A 26,987-nucleotide genomic window follows, 5' to 3' on the forward strand; every position below is an offset into this window, starting at 1 on the left:
TGATCTCTCCACTCCTTTCTCTCTTTTTCCTCAGTGGTCCCCTGCTCATTCTCACCTATCCTCTCCCTGATTGGTTCTCCCTCTGCTTCCCGTTGACTGTCCTCTTTCCTTCTTCCTGATGATGTGGTTTCTGGGTTGAGCTAGCAAAACAGAAAGGTAACACTGACCTCAGCTCAGCCTGATGGGGCAAAGAGAATAACTGAGGCAGGCTGAGGGTGGGGGTGGAGGGCTTTTGTGGCTAGCTGCAATGTAAGACCCTTAAAACAGTAGCTTTAGAAGCTTAGGAGAGGCCCCCAACTGGAAAGTGCTGGAGGAAGGGAATTAGAGGGGGTCATCTAAGACAGCTCTTAAGATCTTCAAATGGTGAGGTGAAAAAACCCTTTCTAGTTAAGCAATCTAGTGTTTCTGAAAAAGCAGAGTACTCTTATCGTGTCTAGGAAAGCGAGCACTATCACCGCTTGGCTCCGTGGACTGAGTTCCACTCTTTGGCCCGTGCAGTACCACTAGTACTAACGTCCCAAGGAAAGAAGCCCTGCTGAAGAAGGAGAGAGGTCGTGAGACAGAATTGATTTGCTAAATGTAAACCCCCCTTTTGGGGCTATTTAGAATAAGCTTGAGTGCTGCAGCTTGCCCTGATCCTTGCTTGTCGTGGTGTCTGCCCCCATGCCTAGCTGGAGCCTCTCATCTACTCCAGATGGAATTCCAGATGATATTGTAGCTCTGGTCTCAGGCCTGGAGATACCTCCACTAGCCCGGTGGAGCCACTAAGATGATCAGGTGGAGGTGGATCAAGCAGCTTCTGGAGGAGGAGAGGCAGAAAACTTTCAATCTCTAGAAGATTCAGAGACTGGGAGAGAAATAATTGACATTTACAAAATTATGAGACATGTGGACGGGCAAGCCTGGAATGGTTCACCATATCCCACAATGCCAGGAAATCCAGTGAAGCTTGAGGGTGGTAGGTTCAAGAGAACGGGGTTGGTGTGTGTGTGTTCAGGGGGGGGGAGGCACGATGACGGTAACTTTCACGACGACGGTAAGTGCTTCTAACCATAATTTATTTTAGTGTCTTGTCACCCCGACTAGATTGTAAGCTTCTTGAGGGCAGGGATCGTGCATATTAACTCTATTGTTATCTTTGAAGTGCTCAGAGTAAATGCTCTGCACAGATTAAATACCCAAGAAATACTGCTGAGAGTACTGCAGTGTACTGATGAGCAAAAAAGCACACCATCTCCTTCTATCAAGAAAGTTCTGAGCTTAGAGTTTTGGGAGAAGGTGGAATTGAGAAAAAAAATGTTTGGAAGCTTTGCCTTACCAAGTTTGTACAGGAGATGGAGTCATCTCTTTAGGTTCTATCCTAATCCAATGCTGCCAACTTCCCTTTTGAAGTCCTCTGACATCTCTTCTCAGATGCACAAGCGAAATGGAATGCTTACTTGAAAACCCACTTTGTTTGGGGTGTGGGAGAAGAGTTTCTTGCAACAGACAAAATACATAATTTTCAGAAAGGGAAAAGAAAATTGGTGAGCACCAGTAGGTTCTAGTGCAATGTGTTGAGTGATTCTGTTCTGCTTAAGATATTTACCTGTGGATTAGCCCTTAACAGGGCACATCTACTTACTTATCACAGTCACTCAGTGATCTGATCCACCTCTATTACATGAAGGACTGTGCCTTTGGGTTGAATGCTCCATATTTAAAATGGCACAAAGTCATGCAAGACCATGGGTGAGATCATGAAGGAGGTGGAAGACGAGGGACATGTAGAATGCACAGTTTTATCAGCGACCAGAGCAACTTCGAGGATTTGCTGACATCATAAGTGATTAAAGCACATAAGCATGGAAACTTTTCCCACTTGTACAGTGGTTGGAGGGGGAGGATGTCACAAGGAACGGTGAAGGAATCAAAGTGGGGATTTGAGAAGGGGAGATTTAGCTTTCACCGAGAAACCAGTTTCAGGTTGGGGCACTAAAGGAGTTGCCCCAGGGAACCGATGAAGTGAGTTTTAATGTCCCGACAGGCAACCTCGACTGTCAGTTTAAGTGTAAAGCCAACCTAGGAGAAAGGCGGGTTGTTCCTGGAGTGGGAGGCCCCTATGCCAAGGTTTAGACTGGAGCAGATTTTTACGGCACAGTTGTAAACGCAAAAGCCAGTATCCTGATGGAAATGCTGACAGATCCCCGAGTGCACTGTGTGAATGGCACACTGTTATATTATCAAATTATAAAGCACTTACGGCGGCTTAACCAATTGGCTCGTTGGACTCCCTGATCATTCCTAACCCTGTAATTTTGTCTTCAGAGGATGCATTACACTGGGCAACTAAGAATCTTGGGGTTTTTTTTCCCCACTTTTAACTGTTAATGGGCCCCAAACTAGAAAGACTCCATTGGAAGGAAAAAGTCTTGGGATTTCTTGAGTAACTCACCTTTAGTGTCTTATTTAATATTCCCTGTAGCTTCTAACTCTGCCTTAGTTAAAGGAGAAGCCTCTGACTCTGACATGGCTGAAGAAGTGTAAATGGACCCTTAGCCAGTCAGTCAGTGGTACTTATTGAGCACTAACTGGGGGCAGAGCACTGCACTAAATACTTGGGGGAGTACCATAGAGTGGATAGCCGGGATCCTCAGCTTTGCAAGCATTTCTGCTGGGGAAGCTTGACGGCTTTAGACTGTGAACCTCAGGAGGGACAGGGACCGAGCCTAATTTCCACCTGTGAATTTTCCCCCAGGGTTTAGCGCAGTGCTCTGCATACAGTAAGCACTTAATAAATGCTATTACTACCACAGTAGGTATCTCTTACCCTTCCAGAAACAAGGGGCCAAGAGGCCACGAACCCGTAGAAGGAGTGACTGTACTCTGCTCTAAGGGATCAAATTGGGAAGTTTCCAATGACGAGACCTCTGTTCCTCTCTGGACCTCTGAGTTGAATTTGAGGGTGGCAGTCTGGGATGGCTAGACTTAATTCCCTTTTTTGTCCTGGATGGAAGAGCTCCCGCTTCCTGGGGCTATTTAGATGCCTTATCCCCTTGGGCACAGCCCAGGTTGCAACTCTTAACACTTAAGGCCTGAGGCTGCCATACAGGAGACCGAAAGAATGTGCTTACTAGTTGTTTTCTTTTTTGCAATTACTTGCAGAAGGGTTCTGACACGAGGCTCCTGGGGTTAAGAAAGCTAAAGTTGGGGAAGATGGTATTTATGTAAGCCAGGCCATAAATTTGTTATGGTCAGGGAACCAACTCTTATACTTTATTTCACCAAGCACCTAGTACAGTGCTCTACATGAAGTAAGCGCTCAATAAATATGATTGGTTCAGAAGACACCTTTCTCAGTCTTCAACTAAAAGTAGTTATGGTATCTACTGAGTTGTGTTCATTTAGTGCCATGTGCATTATTGAAAGGGATGAACTCTCTTATGTGGCTAAAAGAATCCTTTTTGATGGCATGAGGCATTTTTTAAATAGCCTCTTAAATGTCTATCCATCCTTATTAAGTCTTGTGCCTCATTTATTCAAGAGGACCCTGCTTTTCTGGTCTTAAAGAGACCCTTGAGGGGTCACCTCACCCAACTAAGTCAAGATTTAGGTGTGACCCTCAATCAATCAATCCTATTTATTGATCAGTTACTGTGTGCAGAGCACCATATTAAACACATGGGAGAATACAATATGACAGAGTTGTTAGACCCTGCCAAAATAATGCCAGACAGAGAGGTTTTACTCCTTTTTAAAGATCTCCAGGTAAGGAATGCCAGTGGGCTCCCTCTGTAACCCACTGCAAAGCAGAGTTATTTGAGAGAAGTTCTTTTTCCGAAGACTGGTACCAACACTGGTATTTTGCTTCAAGTTTTGTATTTACTGGGCTTCCTTTCAGTTTAGATGCTTGAGCTCTCTTCTTAAGCTTTTTAGATAACATTCTTATTTCCCTTCATGGAGAAGCTGCTTTCCTATTTTTCCTTCAGGTCATGTTTTTCTCCAACCCCTCTTATATATTTTCGTGTTTAATCTTGCCACCCAATTGGCCTGCTTACAGTCTTCGATCAATAGTATTTGAGCACCTACCCTGTGCAGAACATTGTACTAAATGTTTGGGAGCAGTCAGTAGAATTAGTAGGCATAATCTCTGCTCTCAAGGGCCTTATAAACTAGCAGGGGAGTCTTGGGATTTCTTTTGGGTTTTCAGCTATATCGGAAGTTATATCCTGCTCTGCCTCAGGCAGGGTGGAGAGATCTATTACTACTTATTTTGTCATCTTGGATTTTCACTTGATGAGTTCACTTAATTGGTGTCATGTACTGCAAAATAATAGGTGTTTTAGTTCGCCTCTGTAGCCTTAGGAGGAGAGAGTCCCAGTGTGGGGAAAATGCACAAACTTCAGCACTCTCCTTTCTGAGGGTAATGAAACAACCCCTCCTAACGAGTAAGTCACATACAACATGCCCAGTTGCTTATTTTAAATTTCAGTAAATGCGTAAAGCCTTATATCTTGCCTTAGTTCTGGGAGCACTGCTTGCATCAGTGCAGCTTCCTGAGCTGAAGAGGCCCTGTCCCGCTTCAGCAGGATGGTGGTTGTTCCCAAGGTGGAAGAAAAGAGGACCTTTTCTTTCCATCTTTAAAAAAAGCACAGCCCTTCGATAACTCGTTCGTCCCATGATTCACTTTTATTGGGCCACTGGGCTTAACGTCAAGTAGGGGCACTTCCTTGATCAGGTGATAGGCCACTTTTATACTGCACCAATAGCCAAATTGCTCCTTGGACATTCAGCCCTCAAAGGCAATGTGAACAGTTTGGCTTTTTTCATTTCATGCCTGAATAACTCCCCAAATTGGCTTAGGTCACCCTAAATATTTTCAGTGGGGCACCATGTGGGGTGGTTTGAGATTGGTTTATTCAGTTCAAGCAGTATAATTCTCACGAAGCAGGTGAGGAGTCCTTTGAAAGGCACCTCTGATTTAGCGGTTTTCTTGACCATTGAGTGTGGAAGAGAAGCAACATGGCCTAGTGAATAGAGCATGGGTCTGGGAGTCAGCAGGGCCTGGGTTCTAATCCCAACTCTGCCACTTGTCTGCTCTGTGACCTTGAGCAAGTCGCTTAACTTCTGGTCCTCAGTTCCGTCATTTGTAAAGTGCAGATTAAGACTGTGAGCCCCATGTGGTACAGGGACAGTGTCCAAACCGATTTGCCTGTGTCCACCCCAGCACTTAGTACAGTGCCTGGCATATAGTAAGTGCTTAACAAATTCTGTTACTATTGTTATGTATTGTTATGTAATGTAATGTTATCACCTTTTGTTCCCCTAAAGACAGGGTGGCTCAAAAAATAGCCTCCTGACAACCACAAACATTTGAACATAGATTTCCCACCCCTCCCCAGCCAAGTTCAAAACCATAGTTCCTGTCTCACTCGTGGGTCAAAGTCAAATTAAGAAGGAGTAGGATTTAATCCCCATTTTACAGTTGAGGAAGCTGAGGCACAAATAATTTAAAAGATGTGCCCAAGATCACATAGTAGACAAAAGGCAGAGTCAGGATTAGAACCTAGGCCACCCTGCTTCCCCGTTTCAGGTTCCACCTCACGTTGGGACTGTTAGAAGTAGCCCTGGGTCAAGCCTGACCCAAGTGACCATTTCTGGAGCCACAAGATTTGCTGAGAGGTAACAGTGTTCCATGTTGGAATCCAGGCCTGGTATCACCACCATTGCCTTAGTGCTCTGCCGGCCGGCCAACTTCCCCACTCAACTGCTCTGACTCCTCTAGTCCAAGACCTCATGGGAGCCGAGCCGCCAGCTATGCCAAAATGCACAGTGGCTTTGTGATGTGGGTCCATCTAAGGATCCATTAGAGGATAAAAGGAGACTGCCCTGCCCTTTTTGTATAGGTCACATAAGGCTGGAATTCAGAAAGTTAAACATTGACCGGATTGTGGAAAAGCCACATTGAAATCTATAGGCAGGTCCATTTTAAATATGATAATAATTAAAAAGCCAAAATGATAGTGCGGAATTGGCTGCAACTGCTGCTTGCACCCGAGTCAAAGGGCAACGTTTGAGGCCAGATTAAAATATATCTTGAGAGCAGATGTTAAAACATATTGGGAGTGGATGGCTGCATTGTTTATGAACTTGGGGCTGTGATTTCTGTAGGTAATGGTGGAAGCTTTGTTTTGATTTTTAGTTGAGTGCCACTTTTCTTGTGAACTTCCTCATCTCCTTTTCCTCCAAATCCAATAATCTTTAAAAAAACAAACAGCATAAAAGGGGAAAAAACCATAAACTAAAATCCCCTTCCCTTATTGTCTAGTGTTTTGATTTTAGGGAATATTTCTTCAAGAACCCCTGGACTTCTTACCCTTCCTCTCCTGATTCCTCATCTCTGCTGGGATTTCTTGGAAAGGGGAAGTTAGGACCAGTAATGCACAGGTAAAATGCAGGGAAACAATATCTATTTTTAAAATGAAGAAAATGATTGCACTTTATGCGTTTGGATTTTTTTCCCAAACTAAGCCATAAGTATGTACTTATGAAGTATGTGGTTGTGCTGGTTTTGTGATTGTAGACATTTCATATCCCATTCATCATCCATAACAGTGCCTTGCCGCATCTTTTCTAGATATCTTGTAATCAAGTCAGTGTCTTGATTGGGTTTTTTCGGGGATGGTTATTTTTTTTTGGTTGGTTTTTTGGGTTTTTTTTTAGCAGGGAGAGGAGAGTGGAGAGGAGCACTGTAAAATGTTTCTTCTTTCAATTGGCCCTCTCTGTCCATAAGAACAGAACACTATTTGAGGCTTCATGATGCAACCCAAATTTAAACAAACTTACTTGGTTTGAGCATGATTTACCGGAACTCCCAAAGCAATTGGGCATATGAAAAATAGAACCTGCATGCCCCCTGTGTCTTCCATTTATTCACCCATTGCCACAGACCCACACACGCATGTCAAGAGTCATGGGAAACAGTCCCTACCACACCATCTCAACCTCCCTTGTAGATGCCAGGGCACTGTATTTGGCTAGTGGCCAAGGGAAAGGAGGACAGTAAGAGAGCCTTTTTCAGACCACAGTCCTACTTGGGCCCTTTCCTGGGCAGCGTCATCTGGCCTCTTGCCTTCATGTAATGAACCTGAAAAATCACCCCTGATTGAAACATGAGCAAAGGGCAAACCATTAATACTTCTAAATGCCTGGTCTTTGGTTTAGGTTTTCCCGTTGCCTTGACACTCAACTGTAAACATCTTTGTTGTGAGTAGAACTGGGCAGTTGTCCAAAGGACAGAAGATGCCTCTGAGAAATGACTAAATGAGGCTCTTTCCATGTGTTTTAATTTGGGGGAAGGTAACAGTTACACTTGTTTTGTTAAGAACACCCCCAGTGTTCCCCAAGTGGGATGTAGTGCTTGTGTGAAACCAAGCTTGTGGTGACTGTTGAAGGACAGAGTCTTTTGTGTGGATGGAGAAGTCAGAGATTAAATTAGCCTCAGTATGTCTCTGGAGAAGAGACAACTTGCCAATGCTGAGGTGCCAGTGACATTAAACATACCTGTGGGATGTCTGTCCATGGAAGAACTAATCTTGGATTTGGGAGCCAGGCAAAAGTCTAAAGTGATGAATTCAAATTATTTCCCCCAAAACACTTAAGGCAAAATGAAAGGAATCGCAATGAGGGTTTGCACTGCTTCTGTGGAGAGGGATGTTTGGAAGCAAATGGATTGCTCAGGGCAACAAGGAGGGAACACAGAATCGAGCTTTGGTCACTCTGGCTTTTTGCCTCATTATCATCCTTCTGTGGTCTGGGACTCTGTAGGGCCTTAGGAAAGTTGGGGTGATGATATTCTTCCAGGGGGTATGTCGTTTCAGGCATTTGAGGAGTTTGGCTGTTAAGGTATGGTATTTGTATTTATGGTATATGTTAAGCACTTACTATGTGCCAGGCACTGTACTAAGCGCTGGGGTAGTTGAAAGATAATCAGGTTGGAGAAAGTCCCTGTCCCACTTGTGGCTCATAGTCTTACAGAAGCAGTGTCTTAGAAGCATAGCATAGACTTAGCATAGCATAGCATAGACATAGCATAGCTTAGAAGCATAGTCTTAGAGAAGCATTGTGGCACAGTGGAAAGAGTACGGGCTTTGGAGTCAGAGGTCATGAGTTCAAATCCCAGCTCTGCCACTTGTCAGCTGTGTGACTGTGGGCAAGTCACTTAACTTCTCTGTGCCCCAGTTACCTCATCTGTAAAATGGGGATTAAGACTGTGAGCCCCACATGGGACAACCTGATTCCCCTGTGTCTACCCCAGCGCTTAGAACAGTGCTCTGCACATAGTAAGCGCTTAACAAATACCAACATTATTATTATTATTAATTCCCATTTTACAGATGAGGTAACTGAGGCACAGAGAAGTGCAGTGATTTGCCCAAGGCCACAGAGCAGACAAGTGGCAGAGCCAGGATTAGAACCCAGGGCCCTCTGACTCCCAGGCCTGTGCTCTATCCATCAGGCTCTCCTGTGTCTCTTAAGGTGTCTCTTTAAAATTAGAACCCAAAACAAATTGGAGAATTCTCTTTGAGGCAATAAGGACCTTGGGTGATCCCCTAGAAGGCTTTTGCCACTGAGGATGACTTTTTTTCCCCCAGAGAAACCCAATATGGCACCCTGTATTTTATAGTGTCCTTTCCTTCCAGTTGCTTAATGCTGATTCCCAAGAAAAATGTGTTTGAACAGAAGCTTTTTCGTTCACCATCGACCTCTGCTTTCTGCCGAATTCATTGAATGGTGATGCAATCAAGTGTAGTGATATTACTGTCCATTGCCATGGAAGTGTTTCTGTCAACATATCCTGGGTTTTTGCTATCACTTTAAAGATTACAGGAAAAAAGAGGATGATTAGAAAGGGAGAAAATATTCTGTTTAATTTCTGAGGTCTCTCTGGTTGATTATGGTGGTGAAAAGAATTTTTCAATTGTACCCTGGAATGCTTATGAAATTGATTGGCTGAATAAGAGGTTGAGGTAGTGGCAATTGGGAAAATAAGGACAGGAATGATCAGAATAGACCCATAGTAGAATGGCGAATAGATTCTGTATCCGGCTACACAGCCCCAATAAATAGCACAAAACAAATGCATATGTTTTTTAGAGTTTTTGACTGTCAGTTTCTCATTAACACTGAATGACCTAAGCTCTCAGTGAAGAAGGAGACTCAGAGTCGAGTAATCTGTACAGCCCAAAAGTCTAAAAAGGTATGTTAACAGTGCCACATCCACCTTAATGTCTTTTAAAATCAGAGTCAAGCCCCCCTTGGGTTTAAATTTTATTGCATAGGGTTTTATTTAAGCCACTGTTAAAATTTGAAATGAGAATTGAACCCATTTACCAGGGACCGAGATCCTGAAGTTAGGAAACCTACACTTTTGGGGTACTAAATTTCAGTAAGATGAAGTTTCTGATTTAGAGCTAGTTGAGTGACTCCTCTAGCCAAAAACCGGTTATAGCATTTTAGCAGATGGTAGGTGCTGAATGTATTTCTTTTTGTCTAAAATCAATACTTGTAGAAAGTAGGAACAAATGGGGAGCAGGGTTTGTTTTAAGGCAGAATTAATAAGCATTGTAGAAACCAAAATCAAGTTCCGTTGTACATGCAAAAATATAAAAACACAAATGACCCAAAGAAAATCCAGCAAGCAATGGTAAAAATAACCAATTATTTACTATTTTGTAATGTTAAAGTATTTCACTGAGACAAGTTGCAGTCAAAAATTAATGTGAGTTATGGAAAATGAAATACACAAAGATGCATTTATACAAGTGCAGACTAAATATTTTCCATACAGGTATGTAAATGAACGATATACAGTAAGTGCACACTTGATATGACTATGCAGGCAAAACTTAAAGTTAGTTCCATATACTGTTGTACAGTTCATGCACAAACCTCTCCCACAGTAAAAAGGGTTGTTCAGTCAGTCTTGCTGGGATCTGGGGTGGGAGTGGGGAAGAGAAAGGATTGGTTTCTTGTAAGAATATCCATATGGATGGGGGCGGGGAACAGGAGGGTCAGTTATATATATTACTTACTGTAATTTGTGATTGTCGAGGGAGAGGAGTGGTTGTTGGTGTGATAGTGATACTGCTGGTGACCTTATTTGTGGATTTGCCGGGTGTCCCATTCGTTAGGGCTGGAGTTCGGGTATCCTGGGATGGAACCGAAGGACTGGCGGGTCTCCCTGGACTAGCCACGCTAGCCACAGCTTGCATGTAAGGGCTTCCTAAGTGGATGTGGATTTTGTTATCCTCAGTAGTTATCACACTGGAACCAGTGCTGTTCGACCGTTGAAACTGCCACGACGACTGTCGGTCCGGAGAGACCCTGAAGATGGCATGCTTGGCCCCAATCTCCAGTGGCTCCGGTGACCGACTCTGTTCCGGGGAGCTGGTGGGGCCAGTCACGGCCACCAGCTGGATGGGAGACATTGTCCTTTCCGGAGTGATGGAGCCACAGGACTCTGGAGTCGAAGCTCTGGCGAACGTTGCCATGGCCACCGGGGACACGGCGGCTTGCTCTGGGCTCGTGAGGCTGTCCGGGGCCGATTTTGACTTCACGGGCGTTATGGAGGCATTTTGAATGATGGTTATCCTTTGCTTCGGGGTGCCACAGTTGGGAATGACTGCAGTGCTCGTGTAAGAGTGAGGAGACTCGGTGGTGGGGCTGGTGATCTCAAGAGTGGCCGTGTTCTGCCCGTGATCCGGCGTCACCTTAATGTGAAGAGGCTGCCCGGGCGTGTGGCTCAGAACCAAGTCTCCAGGCTGGACGTAGTTTCCATTCTGTTTGGCTTGTACTTTTCCATTCTGAGATTGGTTCTCCTTGGATTTCATCCATGGGATCCACAATTTCCGGTTGACAGGATGGACGGTGGAAGAGTTGCACTTGAAGGCCACTCGGGGCTCATCGTCATTCAGCTCCTCGTCCTCATTGTCGCTTTCCTCGTATAGCTGCCCATTGATGACGGCTCGCTCCAAAGGAACCAGACTCTTGTAATCCGGGGGATCGTTGTCCACTGGTTCTGTCTGGACTTCCTTAGAGAACACCTGTGGGTCAGAAATTCTCCTACCATTGAGGCTAGGTCGAAGACTCTTACTGAAGTGCCGGTACCTATCCAGTTCTCTGGTGAGACTTTCAATTTCTCTTCCTAAATCCCTGTTTCGGTTTTCCTGTTGGTTGAGTTTCTTTTGCAGAACGGTGTGATCACCCTGTAAGTGGCCTATTAAGTCTTCAGTGGCCATGTATTTGTGAATTTTCTCTTTTAGCGCGTCCACCTCCCTAGATAGATGCCCGGACTTGGCTTCTTCTTCTTGGAGTCTTTTGAAAAGCCACTGGTCGTGGCTGGCCTCCGTCTTCTCTGCCAATTTGTATCTGGCAAGCTCCATTTTGACATCCTCAAGTTCCTCGGATAAAAATTTAGCTTTGTCGCGCTCACTGGCGTAGCGCCTCTCTAGAGTCTCGAATTCGTCTTCGGTTTTCATGAGGTCATCTTCGATAGCTTTCATGTCTTTTAACTTATGTTTCAGCCTTTCAACTTCTTGGGAAAGCTCTTTGATCTTATTGTTTTCTTGGTGTAAGCTGCCTGTGCCCTTACTGGGTTCTTGTTTAGATTTGTTTTTGAGGAGGTCTTTCTCAGTGCCTTCTAGGGATTGGAGTCTTTTCTTCAGAATGTTAACTTTGGACAGAAGGTCGCTTCCCTTTTCTTCTTCGGCTTTGAGCTTCTTTTTGAGCTCATCTCTCTCTTTGGTCACGTGGTACATCTTTTCCTCCACATCTGTTTTAGTTTTCAGGGCCCTTTTGCTCTCTTCGATTAACTTTTCAGTCACTGATGTCACTTTGTTTTGCTCCACCTGCAGCTGAGAAGTTGCCACTTGTAGCTTTTCTTCGGTCTGCTTTATTTTTTCATTCATTGTTTTTCTTTCATCCACAAGCATCACGGTTAATGTTTTCAGTTTAGTTAAGTCCTCCTTGAGGGTGCCTTCGGTCTTCTCCAGCTTGCTTTCAGTGCTCTCTAGCTCTCCAATTCTGACTTTTAAGCTGTCCAGCTCTTGAGACAGCTGCTTCGTTGCCATCCTTTCTTTGTCGAGGTGGCATTTCAGAGAGTAACACTCCTGTTTGCTTTTGCTGAAGGACTCTTCGAGTTTTTCCAATTCCATAATCCTTTTGTTCAGCTTGTCCACCTCCACCTTGAAGCTCTTGCTCTGTGTCGTTTCTTTCTCCAGCCTTTTATTGAGATCGCGGCACTGCTCCTCCATTTTTATGAGCTCCTCATCTTTGCCTTCCATGTCCAGGATTCGCTTCCTGAGCTCTTCCACTTCCGCCATGATGCCAGAGTTGCCGCCTTCTCCCTTGGTGATTTTTTCTCTTACGTCCTGCAACTCTTCCTCTGCTTTTCGCAGAGATCTGTTGGTCTCCTCTAACTCGTCAATTTGCCGGCTGAGGGCCGCCAGCTTTAAGCGGAGCTGGCGGTTCTGGCTGTCCTCGTTGGTCAGTTTGGCCATGGTAACCTCTTGCTGCTGCGTAAGCTTGTGGGTCTGCGTCTGGAGTTCCCGCTCCAGTCCGATGGCCTTCTGCTCCTCCTCTTGAGCTCTGGCTTCGGCGACGGCCAGTTTTGTTTGGGTCTCCTGAGCGGTGGCAGTTAGTTCTTGGATCTTCTGGCTTTGGAGCGTGAGCTGTTCCGAGAGTCTTTGTTGTTCATCCACAACCATCAAAGCAAACGACTTCAGTTTGGTCAGCTCCTCCTTTAGAGTGGCAACTTTCTTATTGTTTTCTTCCTCTTTTCTCTCCTGGTAGTCTCTCTCTTGGTCAGTCAGCCTTTTCAGCCTGAAAAACACAAAAGGCATTTTGTTTTACCATTGTTGCTTTATTTAGTGCACCATGGAAGTGGCTGGGCGTTTCATTTATTAGGAAACTCTCCCGGTCATCTAGAACAGGACCTGCCCAGAAGGCAGGGCCTAAAATTGAGGGGAAACTCCCTGAGCTTGCCTTCTGGTGGAACACCAATTGAGAAGGGTTGAGTCAGCATTGTTTGTTCTTCCTCTGAGGCCTTCCAGGGTTAAGAAAGAGAATGTTTATCTCTCTGCAGCCAATAGGAAAGGCACCAACAACTCCTGACATGCCCAGTAGAGGTGAGCAAACTGAGGCATCCAACCTGGCATGCTTCTCTGGATTGATTGTGGATTTCACCCTACCGTCACACTCTGCCTTCCCCCTTCTAGATAGTCTCCATCTCCTCGGTCTGCCCTGCCTCCATCTGGGTGGCAGAAGGAGCAGGGTGGACCAGGAGAGCGGCGCAGGCTATGGCTTGCTCTCGGATGTACATGCTCCACCTCTCTGTCCTGTGGCTTCTCCTCTACTTCTCCCCTGCTGATATTGGCAGCACTTAGGCTTGCGCTGGAGATCAGGCTAGGCTGTGCTGTGTGCCCAATATGTCTTGGAAAAGAGCCCGGTAGCTTAGATTAAAATCGCAACCATCCGATTCTGTATGTTCTGTTACTGTGCTTTGGTGTTTCTAAGGGGTGGTCCTTTTTGACAGAGTTACAACGAAAATGGGAATGATGCTTTCTTTTAAATAAGCCATTCTTCTCTCAGGAAAAAAATCCCAGATCAGCATCATCATCAATGGTATTTATTGAGCGCTGACTAATTGCAGAGCACTGCACTAAGTGCTTAGTAATAGCAACTATGGTATCTGTTAAGAGCTTACTATGTGCCAGACAATGCACTAAGCACTGGGGTAGGTACAAGATGATTGGGTCGGACACAGTCCCTATCCCACAAGGGGCTCCTAGTCTTACTCCCCATTTTACAGATGAGGAAACTGAGGCACAGAAAAGTTAAGTGACTTGCCCAAAGTCATACAGCAGACAAGTGGCAGAGCCGGGATTAGAATGCAGGTCCTTTGGCTCCCAGGCCTTTGCTCTTTCCACAGGGCCGTGCTGCTTCTCGTGCTTGGGAGAATAAAATGCAACCAGAGTTGGCAGACCCGTTCCCTGCCCACAGTGACACAGCATACCTCCACCCACTGGGGCTTGGCGGCTCACTGAGGTGATCCCGGGATGCATCACTCTAAGTGGGGGAATCAATCTGGCATGTTTTGAGCACTTACTATACTAAACGCTTGAGGAAAGAGTTTCAGCTAGAATTAGAAGGGTTTGTGTTCTTGCGGGGGATAGGAGGGTACCAGAAGCAGGTATTGAGGAGTCAGTAGAATGAAAGGAATGTGGAGGAGAAAGCTGTGCGATCACAAATGTCGAATCTCTGTGTATTTCTATTTTGTCACTTCTGTTGTTTTTTTCGGAAGGTATCTTAGCCGGAACAAGAGGACTTTGTTACAGGCAATATAAAAGTAAATCAACGATTCTTTTCATTAGTGAGAATAGTTGCACATTTATAATATGACAATTAATTTCCTTCAATCTGAATTTGTGAAAGCCCTGCAGATGATTTTGCTGTGTGATCTATCATGCTGAAGGCAAGGCAGAATAAGCCTGGTGTTATAGATGTGAATTTTTCCAAGCATGGTTGTAGTTAATGCTTGAAGGTGTCAGAGTGAGCATACATGGTCCCAGGAACATGTTTCCCCTAGCCAGAATTGACCTTTCCTTTTTTGGTGTTTACAGAAATCTAAAAATTATTTGTTTACCTTTAAAAACAAGTCTCTTTAAAAAAAAAAAAAGCCACAAGGAAGTTCCTCTTCAGTGCTTCATGAATGTTTTCAAAGGGAGGCGGCTTAGAAATGATCTCACTCAATATTGCTTGCTATCAGTTTCCAAGCTAATCGGTAATGTGCCCATTGTCGGACGGTTAGCTCACAGTTATGTGTTAGCCCATTAAATGAAGAGGCCTCAAGGTTCGGGATCGGGCCCAGTTTGCTAGCTGGCTTCTCTGGGCTAGAATTGAGAAAGCTAGTGTCAGGCTTTGAGAGTGAGGAAATAGTCCCTGAATGGTTATTCTCACCAAATCTTAAGAATGTGGTTTGTACCGTCAAAGGTGAAGACTTTATGAGAAAGCTTGATTTTAGGGGTGGGGTAGAGAAGATCTCATTATGCCAATTCAAATACCCAAGGCAGTAAACTTACAGAGGCAGGTCTCTATTCCTTCTCACACCGACAAGGTAAAACCCATTCTCTGAAGTCTGTCCTGATTACTTGTCCCTACCTCAGTGCATAAAACAGTGCTTGGCCCATAGTAAGTAATGAACAAATGCTGCATAGCATCATTATTATTATTATCTTTAAAGTTATGGAGTGTGATTTTCAGTGAGGAGGAATCTCTTGTGAAAAGTGCATGGCTTGCGTTATTTTTGAAATACCCCCCGTCAATTTTCCCTCATAGGTATTATTTGGGGCAGTATAGAAAGCATTAAATCTGAGTGGGCTTCTCTCCTCACTGGTTCTGTAGTGGTTTGGGGTTTAACAAACTTTAAGAAGGCCAGCCCACCTTCCTCCCAGAAGCAAAACTTGCATTTTTGACTGTGCTTAAGATGTCAATGCTGGGAAGAAGATATTCTCTCAGCTCTGCATTACATCAGGAAATAAGAACAGTTAGTGATGCGTTGTGTTGAGTTCACCCTCTCTCACCCCTCCAACTTTTTCTCAACCTGCTCTGTATGCATGAACCAGCCTCTCTTCCATACATCTTCTACATCTCTCTCTCTCTCTTTTTAAGAGTGCCTAAACGCCCTCTCCTGGAAAACTTTCCATGATTCTTCTTTCCCTTTTATTCCGTGATTCTTCTTTCCCTCCCCATCTACACATTCTCTTTTCCCTCCCCCCCCCCCATTCAGTTCACCAATACAATCACTACCACAACATTCCTCCTCTATGTATTCTTATAATTGCTGTTTATTAAGTACATACTCAAAAATTCACACTTATATAGTGATTGCTTAGTTCAAACTCACATGTATATTGATTATAAAATTTTCTAGTCTCTCTAATTGCAATATAACTTTTTTGATGGTATCAAGTCAAATTTTTGATCTGTGCCCTATGAACAAAATATAGGGGCCTAAATCCTAAAATGCTATATAAATAATCATTAACGTACTTTGCTTTTCATTTACATTGCAAGTGTCTGCTCCTAATGAGTGGGGAAGCTCTTTGTTTTCCTTGGGGTGGGGGCAATAGGGAAGCAGCGTGGTCTAGTGGCTAGAGCAAGGCTCTGGGAGTCAGGGGGACCTGGGTTCTAAATCCCGGGTCTGCCACTGTCTGCCGTGTGACCTTGGGCAAGTCGCTTAATTGCCCTGTGCCTTGGTTCCCTCATCTGTAAAATGGGGATTAAGACTGGGAGCCCCATGTGGGAGAGAGACTGTGTCAAACCCGAGTGGCTTGTGTCACAAGCACTTGATCACAATCTTTTTGCCTCTTTCCTACCAATTCATGAACACCTCCCCCAGACCTCCACCATTTCCAACTCCCCAACTGACCAGAAGTAGAAATCAGCATATTTGAGAAAACTGGGCTCTCAAGAATGTGCTAATCTCCCTCACCTTCCTGGGACTCCGAGTGACCCAAGGTCACCTAAAGAGCCACTTGAGCTTACCTGGTTAGAGAAATCACTGCTGGAATTGTGTGGGACTCTCAGTGGTCCTATAACTGACTGACCTGGGCCTGGGGGCAGTGGAAGCAGAGCACACTTGAATGCTTCTGGCTCTCTCTTCCTGTGGCTTCTGTAGGGTTGAAGCAGGCATGCAAAATCAGTCCCTGTGATAAGGCAACAGGTGCAGAAAAAAATGGGGACTGGAGGGGGGCTTGTTTAGATTCTGTCCTGGACTTACCAGCTATGTAACTTTCAGTCTTTAAGTGTTTTTTGCCTTTAGATAAAAGACAGGTTTTCGGACTGAATATCTGCAGGCATTAGGCTAACTTTTTCTCCTTGACTCTCTGAAGTTATTTAGGTGAGAGAGACAGGTTTTCGCCATCTTTTTCAATTAGTGGGGTCAGTCGGATTGACAAGTGATGAATGTCAACTGAATCTAAGGCACAGAAACTTGCTGCAATACACCCCTCGGTTGGAATGGCACTGTTGAATTACTTTTGATCTTTGATCTTTCTCAAATTTGATTTCAAATAACACCAAGAAGCGGGTTTAGTTTGTCTACGGTTTTTCAAAAGCTGTACTTGTGGCACAGACATCAAGGAACAAACACAAGTTTGTTGCTGTTTTTAATTACATTTAAGGTCTTACATGCTTGGAGCTAGAAAGTAAGACATTCAGTTTGCTGGGAAGCAATATGCCTAGAATGGCAAGCTCCATCAGATGAAATTAACGATTCTGTTTTTAATTCTACTTAAAACTTGTAAGAATGTGGTTACATTTCAGACAAAGGTAGTTACATCATTTAGACAACGTCCAAATACTGACCCCGTAGGACTCTAAGAACACTCACTGAATCCCATCCAACAAAAACAAGTCCTGGAAGCTGGCTTTATAGACATGAATGTGAGGTAGTTAGATCCTAACAGAGTCCAAGTAGTATCTTATTACAGCATGACTTTAGAGGTTTCTATTATGGTTCAGAACTTATAGGAGTTACTGTGGTTTATCATTGTTTTTATATGCGGTACCAGTTAGTTGCTCTGCTAAAAAAGTCAGATCTGCCATCCTAAGAATTCTTTGTTCTTCATAATGCTCTCTCTGTCCAAATTGGTATTATGAGCATTTCATGTATGTGTTTGTGTTGTGTGTGCATACTTCCTCTAAATAACTTGGTTAGCCCCAGAAGCGCCAGGCATCATATACAACTATCAGTCAGTGGTATTTATTGAGCCTTTACTATGTGTAGAGCATTGTACTAAGTGCTTTAGCGAGAACAGTAGAATTGTGAAAGGGCAAGTACTGGTTGCAGATCAGTGGCTAGGTAGATTAGCACTTCACATGAATGGGTGACTGTCTGCCCCAGGAGTGTGGGGTTGTGGGGAGGAGGAATTAGGAGGCACTGGAGGGCCATACTGAGCAACCGCAGACCATCTCTGAAATTCCAGGGAGCAGAAAGGTCTCTAGAAGTCATCTTAATAACCATCAATACATTAGGTTTCATTATCCCATTTTTTCTTAGGAAATCTGAATCAATCAGTGGTCTTCATCGGTGCTTAGTGTGTGCAGAGACTATACTAAACACTTGAGTAAGCACAATATAATTTCACAAAATGAGTTCACTTATTAGGTAATTTTATCCTCATTAGTGGATAGCGGGTAGCAGGTCAATTTCTCCCCATTTTGTAAACGAGAAAAATAAGGCAGAGAGGGGCTACATGAATTGCCCATAATCCCACGGTATAATGGGGATTCCAGGTCCTCAAGACTCCCAGCCCAGGTCATTTTATAAGGCCACCCTGTGTACCTATGCCATGAAATCCAGGTCCTGCATGGGAATCCCATGCTTGATGGGGGGATGAGGGAGTGGGTGGCGGGCACTCTGACACCAGCTTCTACAGAGGAGAACCTTGTAAGGGTGTAAATTCTTTTAGGGTCTGTCACCCCCTCTTTGGTAAGCTCCTCGAGGACAGGAGTGCAGTCTACTTACCCTAGCGTATACTCTCAGGCACTGAATACAGTGTTCTGCACACCACAAGTGCTCAATAAATATGACTGATGGATTGATTGAGCTTCATTGACACCCCACTCTTCTCTTCCCCCCACCCTATTTATGGTACGTCTTGGGGACCACTGGGAACTTTTGGGATGAATCTGGGGAGCAGATGGGGCAATTCACAAAGGGGTACCTGGTAATGACATAGCAAGAAGGCCAGAAATAACCTTGATTGTTACCTACAATCTTGTGTTAGAGAAGCTCTCCAGTGATCTTGATGTCCTGCCACCTTGCTCACTCCGTGAATCTTTCCTCCTGGGCACCAGGACTGCTGCCTGGCTGGCTAGTTTAAGTGGGTGGTTATTTGCTATTCATCCATTTAGGGTAGTTTCTTTTTTTCTCAAGGTCTCCAGCAGCAATGGAGGGGTCTTTCTTGTCCATTCCCAGCTGTGGAAGGCTTAGCAGAGTGACTCCTGACCTTACTCAGATTGTCTGTAGCTACTAACTCCTCTAAAAACAGATAAACTATACTGAGAACTTTAATAGATTACTGCCTAGAGCAGCAGTGAGCTATCAGTTTGGCCTGTGGGCCACTTGCCAGTTTGCTAAGGCCACCCACCTGGAAAAATCAACAGGGAGTTGAACACTGGAAGAGTACCCACTTCCACCATTGGCGACTTCTCCCTGGCTCTGACCCGAGTGCAGGATCCAGTGAGTAACCCCTCACACCGCTGTTGTCGGGTTTGCAGCCTGCCAAGAGTTTGTTAACCTCAGCCACTGGCTTGAAGTGAAGTAAGAGCCGACAGGGAGGGGAAGCTGCTAGCATGGAGGCAGGCTGGATCTGATCCCTGTGCCTCGTTTTGCCCAGCTCTGGTCAAGAGCATGAAAATAAAGAATTACATGATTGGGACTGTCTTGTTTCACGGTCCTTGAATTGGAGGGGAAGATTCACAATCTAGTCAAAGAAGCAGTATTACTCATTGAGCCCCTACTCCATGCAGAGGGTTGTACTAAAAGCTTGGGACTGTAGAGAGTGAGTAGATGTGATTCCTCCTGTCAAGGAGCTTACAATCTAGAGGTTGACACTTAGGTGCCCAGAGACAACCCAGGGTTTTATCTTGTGCCCGTTGGGTGAAGAGTACTGTAGTAGGTGCTTGGGAACGAACTGCGAAAGTGTAAGATGTGGTCCTTACCTTCAAGGAGTGTACAATCTAAGGGGCAAAGGAGTAGAGCTGAGTCGATGACTATGCCATGGCTAAAAGTAAGAACAGGTATAAATATGACACAAGTGAATACAGACTTTTTAAAAAAATGAGTATTGAGGTGGCTGATGGCCTGACAAGCAGTAGCATGGCCTAGAGGAAAGAGCATGGGACTAGGAGTCAGAGGACCTGGGTTCTAATCCCTGCTCTGCCAATTGCTTGCTGTGTGACCTTGCGCAAGTCACTTAACTTCTCTGTGTCTAAGTTCCCTTCACTGTAAAATGGGGATTAAGTACCTGTTCTCCCACCTACTTAGACTGTGAGCCCCATATGGGACAGACCCTTTGTCTGACCTAATTCACTTGTACCTTTCCCAACGCTTAGAACAGTAATTGACACTTAGTAAGCGTTTAACAAATACCATTTAAAAAAATGGGAATAATCACAGCGAATGCCTCAGGTGGAAGGAGTCTTTTTATGTCACTTTGAAGAAGAGAAGGGGCATGCTGCTGGGTGGGAGTGAAGATTGAGCTACAAATCTTAAACTGGAGAATTAAATGCCAGAACAACAAGGTCCAGAGCCCCAGGGGTTACCTGGGAGGAGAGAGAGAGAGAGACGGTGGGTGTGACTGCGGCTGAGGTGATTAGGGGGGCTGGGAGCCTTGTGGTCAACAGGGCTCCTGGAAAAGGTAAGCGATGGACTGTGGCGGTGGCCGGAAGGGTAGGGATGTGGAGGTGAACTGGCGCAGACCTGTGAAATGCATCTTGAAAGTTGTGTTAAAGCATTGTTTGAGTAGAGAGGCTGCAGTGTCTCCCTGGTAATATTCGAGGGGGGATCATGTGGAGCTGAAAGGGGTGTGTGTGGATTTTTGGCAGAGAAGAAGGCTTGAGTCATGGAAAGACATGTTGCAATGGTCATCGTTCTGCCTGATGATAGAAAAGGGTGCCAAGAAGTACAACAGTACAGAATCAGGTCATACATAATGTGCATCATGAAAAGCCTTGAAACGAAGCTATCTCTCAGGATTGAAATTCTTTTATTTTTGTGCTCTAAATGGCATCACTCTCATGATCCCTTGCTAGCCTACCCATTTTCAGGAAAGTGACTTTCTGGGCCTTCCTCTGCTGGGAATAGAGGGTATTTCAGGATGATCAACAGCTATTACTATTCTCCCAGCAACTGTATTCATAGCAATACTGAGGGTGACAAAAGGTTGGGGGGATTTATTTCTCTAGGTGTTAAGGGGCAGATTTGTAAGGGTGGGGAACAGGCCCAACATTCATGACCCCCAGACTGACCCTGTGATTATTAGAAGCCTAGAAAATAGTTTTAACAGTATTTACACTAGTAAGACTGTTTCACAGTTTTTAAGTACGAGGATGCAAATATTCTGCAGGTGTCTGTATCTCAGGTTTCAAGCATTCAGATTCATTTGTAATTAAGGTCTACAGATCCTCTTGTTGGGTTTTCTTTGACGAAATCTCAAAATGCCAATTAATGAATGCTATCTCTAGAACCCACTGGTGTGTCTCATCTGCAGTGTGAACTCTAGAAGGTCATTAGCTAAAAGAACAAACATGCCTCACTCTGATAAATCTGTTGGGCAACAGTTTTGTCATTGGTAAAGTGTTGCTATCAACACAAAGGTAGTCAACCTGCAGATAGTAGAAAAGTATGGGAAGGAATTAGCCAGTGCCCAACAGGGAAAGCTTAGTCGAGCAATTAATTTTATCCATCCCACTTGTTCCCTCCCTCATCTCTTGTAGATTCCATAAGTTGAAAAAGGAATCTGGGTCTTCTTTTTGTGTCTCCCCATTTTATAATACCTAGCAGAGACCTGCTAAATCCTGTAGGATTTAGTCTAGGATATTTTATTCTTGTTACCAGGCAGAGAATTGATATGTCTTTCCATTCTTCTGTGCTTCAATAGGTAATACTGATTTTCAGTGTCATTTTATAAGACGGTTTAAAAAAGCTCCTGTTGTCCCTCTTCATTCTTTGGTTTGCTGCTTCCCTTTTTTACTGTCATAAGAAAAGCCTAAGACTTTTTCAATCCCAGCAGCAGTGGCATACCATAGCCATAAAGTAATGTGTCGGATCCATTTGACTTGGTCAGCAAGCTCTACCAGAATGGTAACACTTATTTTTGGTTTCAGCAGTGGAGTGTGAATATGAGTCTGTGTCTGCTGAACATCCTCATTATTTAAGATTATGTCACCACTGAGCTCATGGAGAGCTGCGGGACACAGATGACAGGGAGACGAGTTACTCAACTGGTCTTGGGCAGAAGCAGAATTGCAGTGGTGGAGGGAAGAAGGCACAGTTTTGAGGCTGAAGCAGGGCACCTGGGACAAGACCCATGGATCCCGCCTATTTTCTGGCCCCTGATTTGCTGTGTGGTTCAGGGTCTTAGACTGAGCCAGTCAGGGATATTTACTGAGCACTTACTCTGTACAGAGCACTGTGCTGCATGCTTGGGCATGTTAGCAGACACGATCCCTGCCCTTGAGGAGCCCACAGTTGTGATTTGCGGAGGCTTGGGTTCCTTCCATTCAGTCACAAGGAGATGACAAGTAGGGAAGAGGATCAGTGGTGCCTGGCTTTGAAATCCTGGGGGAGAAATTTCAGAGAATCATGGGTGGGGAAAAGGAAAAATGGTAACCTCATTTTTTTGACTGGAAAAACACCCCCAGAGGCCTTTTCTTCCCCAAATATTTGTGACTCTCATTCATTTCATTCACTTTTTTCAAATGAAAGTTCAGTATGTTCTTATCTTGCATGGAAAAAATGGTAGGTTCTAGCACAATCTCATGGTATCGCAGTTGATCAAGACCCACTGAGCCTGACCTGGGCACCTGAAAATCAGGGTAGTCTTGAGTGGTGCTTGCGCTCACTCCTCTGCTCAGTTTGGTTGGGCCGGCTGATCCCACCTCTTTCCCTTTTCCCCCGACTGCCTCCCAGCTCAGTATTACCACCTTTACTGCCTACAGTTATCCCATCAGTGCACACATACACTGAACCACCAAAAGTCTGCACAGGGATCGTGTCTACCAACTCTGTTGTATTGTACTCGCCCATTGCTCTGCACACAGAAAGCACTCGATGAATAGCAATGATTGATTTAATTGATTAAACTGGAGATCTTAGAATGATAGGAGTTGGGGGGGGGGGGGGAAGGATGGGGACAACGAGTCTGTACTGTTCCTCAGTACCTAGAGGTGTCTAGAGGCTAGATCAAAGCAACACACCCTACTGGCAAACACATTTTCATTGACTTGACTTTGGTCCTTGAAAATCCTTTCCCAGTTTTGCTCAGTCATAAAACACAGTTCAATGGCAAACTGTTATCTTGGGTTAAACTTTCACCTCTAAAAGCGCCGACATTTTTCTTGCTTTCTTCTGCCTCTTACTGCATTTTTACAATGTCCCACACCATGACCTTTGTGGGCAGGGATCATGATGACCTACTCTCTAGCATTGTACTCTCCTAAGTGCTTAGTCCAGTGCTCTGCATACAGTAAGTGTTCGATAAATACCATTGATTGATTGACCCCTTTGCCCTGGGACTAGAGCAGAACACAAAACCCCGGTGGCATAAGTATTGCATTTGCATGTAGTTGCAATGGGTTTGGGGACAAGAAAATGTTGCCCCTTGTTTCTTAAGTTCAGAACTAGGTATTATCAGACTTGCAAGGACTCAGGCAGCAGTTAAATAGGCCTCAGCAGGAGAAATTCCTATGGTTTTCCAGGTTGGGACTGTTTTAGCTAGACTTAATCCTGGTGCATTCATTCGCCACCTGATTCTTGCAAAGAAAGAACATTGACTGCCAAAGCATAAACAAGCAAACATTTCAGAAAGCAAAATGGAAATGCAGGGCTCCTCAGAGAACCATTAACCAGTCATACCTGGAGTTCTGCTGAGAAGAGCTCATAGCTGAGACCTATTGGACAATTTACAAGCCTTGAACTAAAAACAGAAGTGAATGAGCCCAATTATGGAACTGCTGCGACATAAAGGGACCCTCCTTTAGTTCCTGGCTTTTGCTTTTGCTAGTGCTTTGAGACTAAAGGTACCCTCTGCTAAAGCAGGGCACCCAGGCCCACCAGCATCTTGTTCCGCTCCTGATGGAGACAGAGTTTGGAGCATAAGAACACATTGGTAATGCTACTCATGCAAGTGAAAAGAGCATGGGCCTGGGAATCAGAGGACCTGGGTTCTAATCCCAGCTCTGCTACTTGTCTGCTATATGATCTTGGGCAAGTCACTCAACTTCTCTGTGCCTCAGTTACCTCATCTGTAAAATGGGGATTAAGACTGTGAGCCCCACGTGGGAGTACTTGATTACCTTGTAACTAACCCAGTGCTTAGAACAGTGCTTGGCACATAGTAAGCGCTTAACAAATGCCATAGCAGACAAGTGGCAGAATCAGAATTCAAACCCACATCCTCTGATTCCCAAGCCTGTGTTCTTTCCACTAAGCCACGCTGCTTCTCCAGGAGTCACCTAGCTGATGCTCTGTATACAGGAAGGGCTCAATGCTAATTATTAATTGGACAGTTTTAGCCTTCACCCACAAACTCTGAATGTAGCAAACTGGCAGGGTGGCTGGGATCGCCACTAACCAAGTCTCTCTGGATATGCAGACCCTCGGCACTGAAACAGTGACTGCTCCACTGGGTGGGGAAAGGACCAAGGAGGGTTGGCTTTGCACAGCTGCTGCTAATTTACTGGGCAGAAGAAATGCTCTAGGACCATTCACAAGCAGATGATTGGCCACTCTTATGGCCGGCATGATCACGGGCTGCTGGAGGATCATCCCTAGCCAATGGGCCAACCAGATATTAAAGCTGGAGAGGCTGAGGACCAGGTCCAGCTTGCAACCTAAAAAGACAGAGCCTCCAATACCACCCTGAAATTAGAGTAGTTGGCCATGCTAGCTCCCCAAAGTCAGACTTCACATGGAGCCAGCGTGGGGCTGGCTGTACAACATATGTAGGAATTTTCAGCCCCACTTCCACATCCACTGAGCAATGCAGTCACAGAATTCTCTTTATGTGTTTTGTGTATTAATTTCCACATCATGAGTTATGCTTGCGGAGTTTCTTCTAGTTGCCTTCTTGAGAGCACAGATCTCTTTTTATAAACTCTTTTTCATGTCTTCTGCTTTGTAGCCAAAGCCGAAGTTCGATGCCCACAGTTCTTTTCCATTTCCACACTGGCCACAGATCTCGCCTGTGTATCTCAAACTACAACTGGGAAGCAGTGTGGCCTAGTGGGAAGACCACAAGACTGGGAGCCAAGAGACCAGGGTTCTAGTCCCAGCTGCAACACTTCCCTGTCATATGACCTCAGGCAAGTCATTTCATTCTCGGTGCCTCAGTCTCCTTATCTGTAAAATGGGGATTCAGTGCTCATCCTCCTTCCCTCTTAGATCTGTAAGCCACATGTGGGATATGGACTGTGTCTGTGAGTTGACTCTATAATTTATACCCCAAGGCTCAGCACAATGCACAGAATAAGTGCTTCAAAACTGCAACCATTATTGTTATTCTTACCAAGCAGATCTTGCCCCCCTCATCTGCACATGGCAGTTACTTGCTTTCAGGGTGGAGAATCCTGGAGGCCTGTTATGTGAAACCATACACATTCAGGGCTCTATTTCCCTGGTATTCCTGAAGCTTCTTCCCCATGTTCTCATCTTTCTCTAGATGTGGTGAGCCTATGGTCCGCTGGTAGGTTCTGGCACTATTCATGGACTTTATCCTTTTATGGGCAGAAAGGCAGCGGCTCTGGGGAATGAACATTGACTTAAATGGTTTCCTCCCCACCCCCCACCCCCCCGCGCCTCTGCCACCGCCAGGCAGTATGACCTTGGTCAGGAATGTTGGGAGGATAAGTGAGTATTTTTATAAAGTTCTTTGAGCGCTTCTGAAAAATGATGTTAGGTAAATACAAACTATTGGTGGCGGCAGCGATGGTGAGGTCATTATTTAACAAGACGTTTCATGCCCAGACTCACTGTCAGAGAAACCAAGCACATCATTTGGGTCTTGATTTTTATGACTGTAAAATTGTTTGTGAAAGTATCATTGAGTAGCGTGGAACGGCTTCTCTGCAGTGCTTGATTGCACTGGCCAATCGACCCTTTCTGCCTTTTGGTCTTGCCTGTATCCCTGTTCTCAATTAGAGAGAGCAATGGAAATACCCTGGGTTACAAGAGAAATCTTTAAAACTTTCTGTTGAAGAACTTGGGATTTCCAGTGCTGATTCCTATATGGAGTTACCATTTGAAATGTAGCAATTTGCTGTATTTTAAAGCTTGAAAATTAAACTGGTTGCCTTACAGGAAATAATAATTATCTTGGATTGACAAGACATCTTTTTTCCAAAGAATTAAAGAAACTTCATGCATATTGGCTTCACATTATCTCTAGGATGTCATTTGCAGGATTATTTCCATCTTTTGGAGGGGAAAAATACTGAGGCTCCAATTGGGTTCAGTGACCCGGCTAAAGCCACAGCAGCAGAGTTGGAAAAAGAACTCAAGGCTTTTGCTGGGTGCTCTCTCCACTTGTGTATATTTATGGTATTTAAGTGCTTACTATGTGCCAAGCACTGGGGTAGATACAGGCTTATCTCACGTGGGGCTCACAGTCTTAATCCCCATTTTGCAGATGAGGGAACTGAGGCACAGACAAGTTGTGGCTTGTCCAAGGTCACACAGCAGACAAGTGGCAGAGCTGGGAATAGAACCCAGGTCCTCTGGCTTCCAAGCCCATGGTCCTTCCACTAAGATGCACTATTATGTGTGTATAAAACAAGGAAAGGGTAGGTTTTAATTTGCTTTTTCATGTTTTTGAATACAAAATACATCCCTTACTGACTGTTAATAATGTTTCAGAAATTTAAAAAAAGCAACCCAGAAAACTCCTAAGCTTCCCGAATAGGCAGAAATAGAATCGACTTTATGTAGTTTTTGAATTTTCAAGTACATGTTGAAGACTATTTTGGTCAATGTAATTAGACCACAAGTCCAAACCTCCTAGAGAGTGGGCCCCAAGTATGACAGGGACTGTGTTCATTCTGGTTATTCATTCTGATCTCTCCCAGCTTTCAGCACAGGGTGTTTTGACACCCTAAAAGTGCTAAATAAATGTCATAGTTAATGTTATCGCTTGATATAAATTGATGCATATTTTTAGTTTGCT

At 44.6% G+C, this 26,987-nt stretch overlaps 1 protein-coding gene across 2 annotated transcripts in view; it reads right to left on the bottom strand.

The window, feature by feature from the left end:
• Positions 1-26,987, bottom strand: part of FILIP1L (filamin A interacting protein 1 like) — an 87,832-nt gene that overhangs the window by 6,739 nt on the left and 54,106 nt on the right. For both annotated transcript variants that reach the window (XM_029082146.2, XM_029082147.2), the window contains one exon: positions 10,074-12,861. In XM_029082146.2, coding sequence (XP_028937979.2) covers positions 10,074-12,861 — 2,788 coding nt within the window. The remainder of the gene's footprint in view (positions 1-10,073; positions 12,862-26,987) is intronic.

This window comes from Ornithorhynchus anatinus, chromosome 17 (assembly GCF_004115215.2).
Source record: "Ornithorhynchus anatinus isolate Pmale09 chromosome 17, mOrnAna1.pri.v4, whole genome shotgun sequence".
Taxonomy (NCBI): Eukaryota; Metazoa; Chordata; class Mammalia; order Monotremata; family Ornithorhynchidae; genus Ornithorhynchus; species Ornithorhynchus anatinus.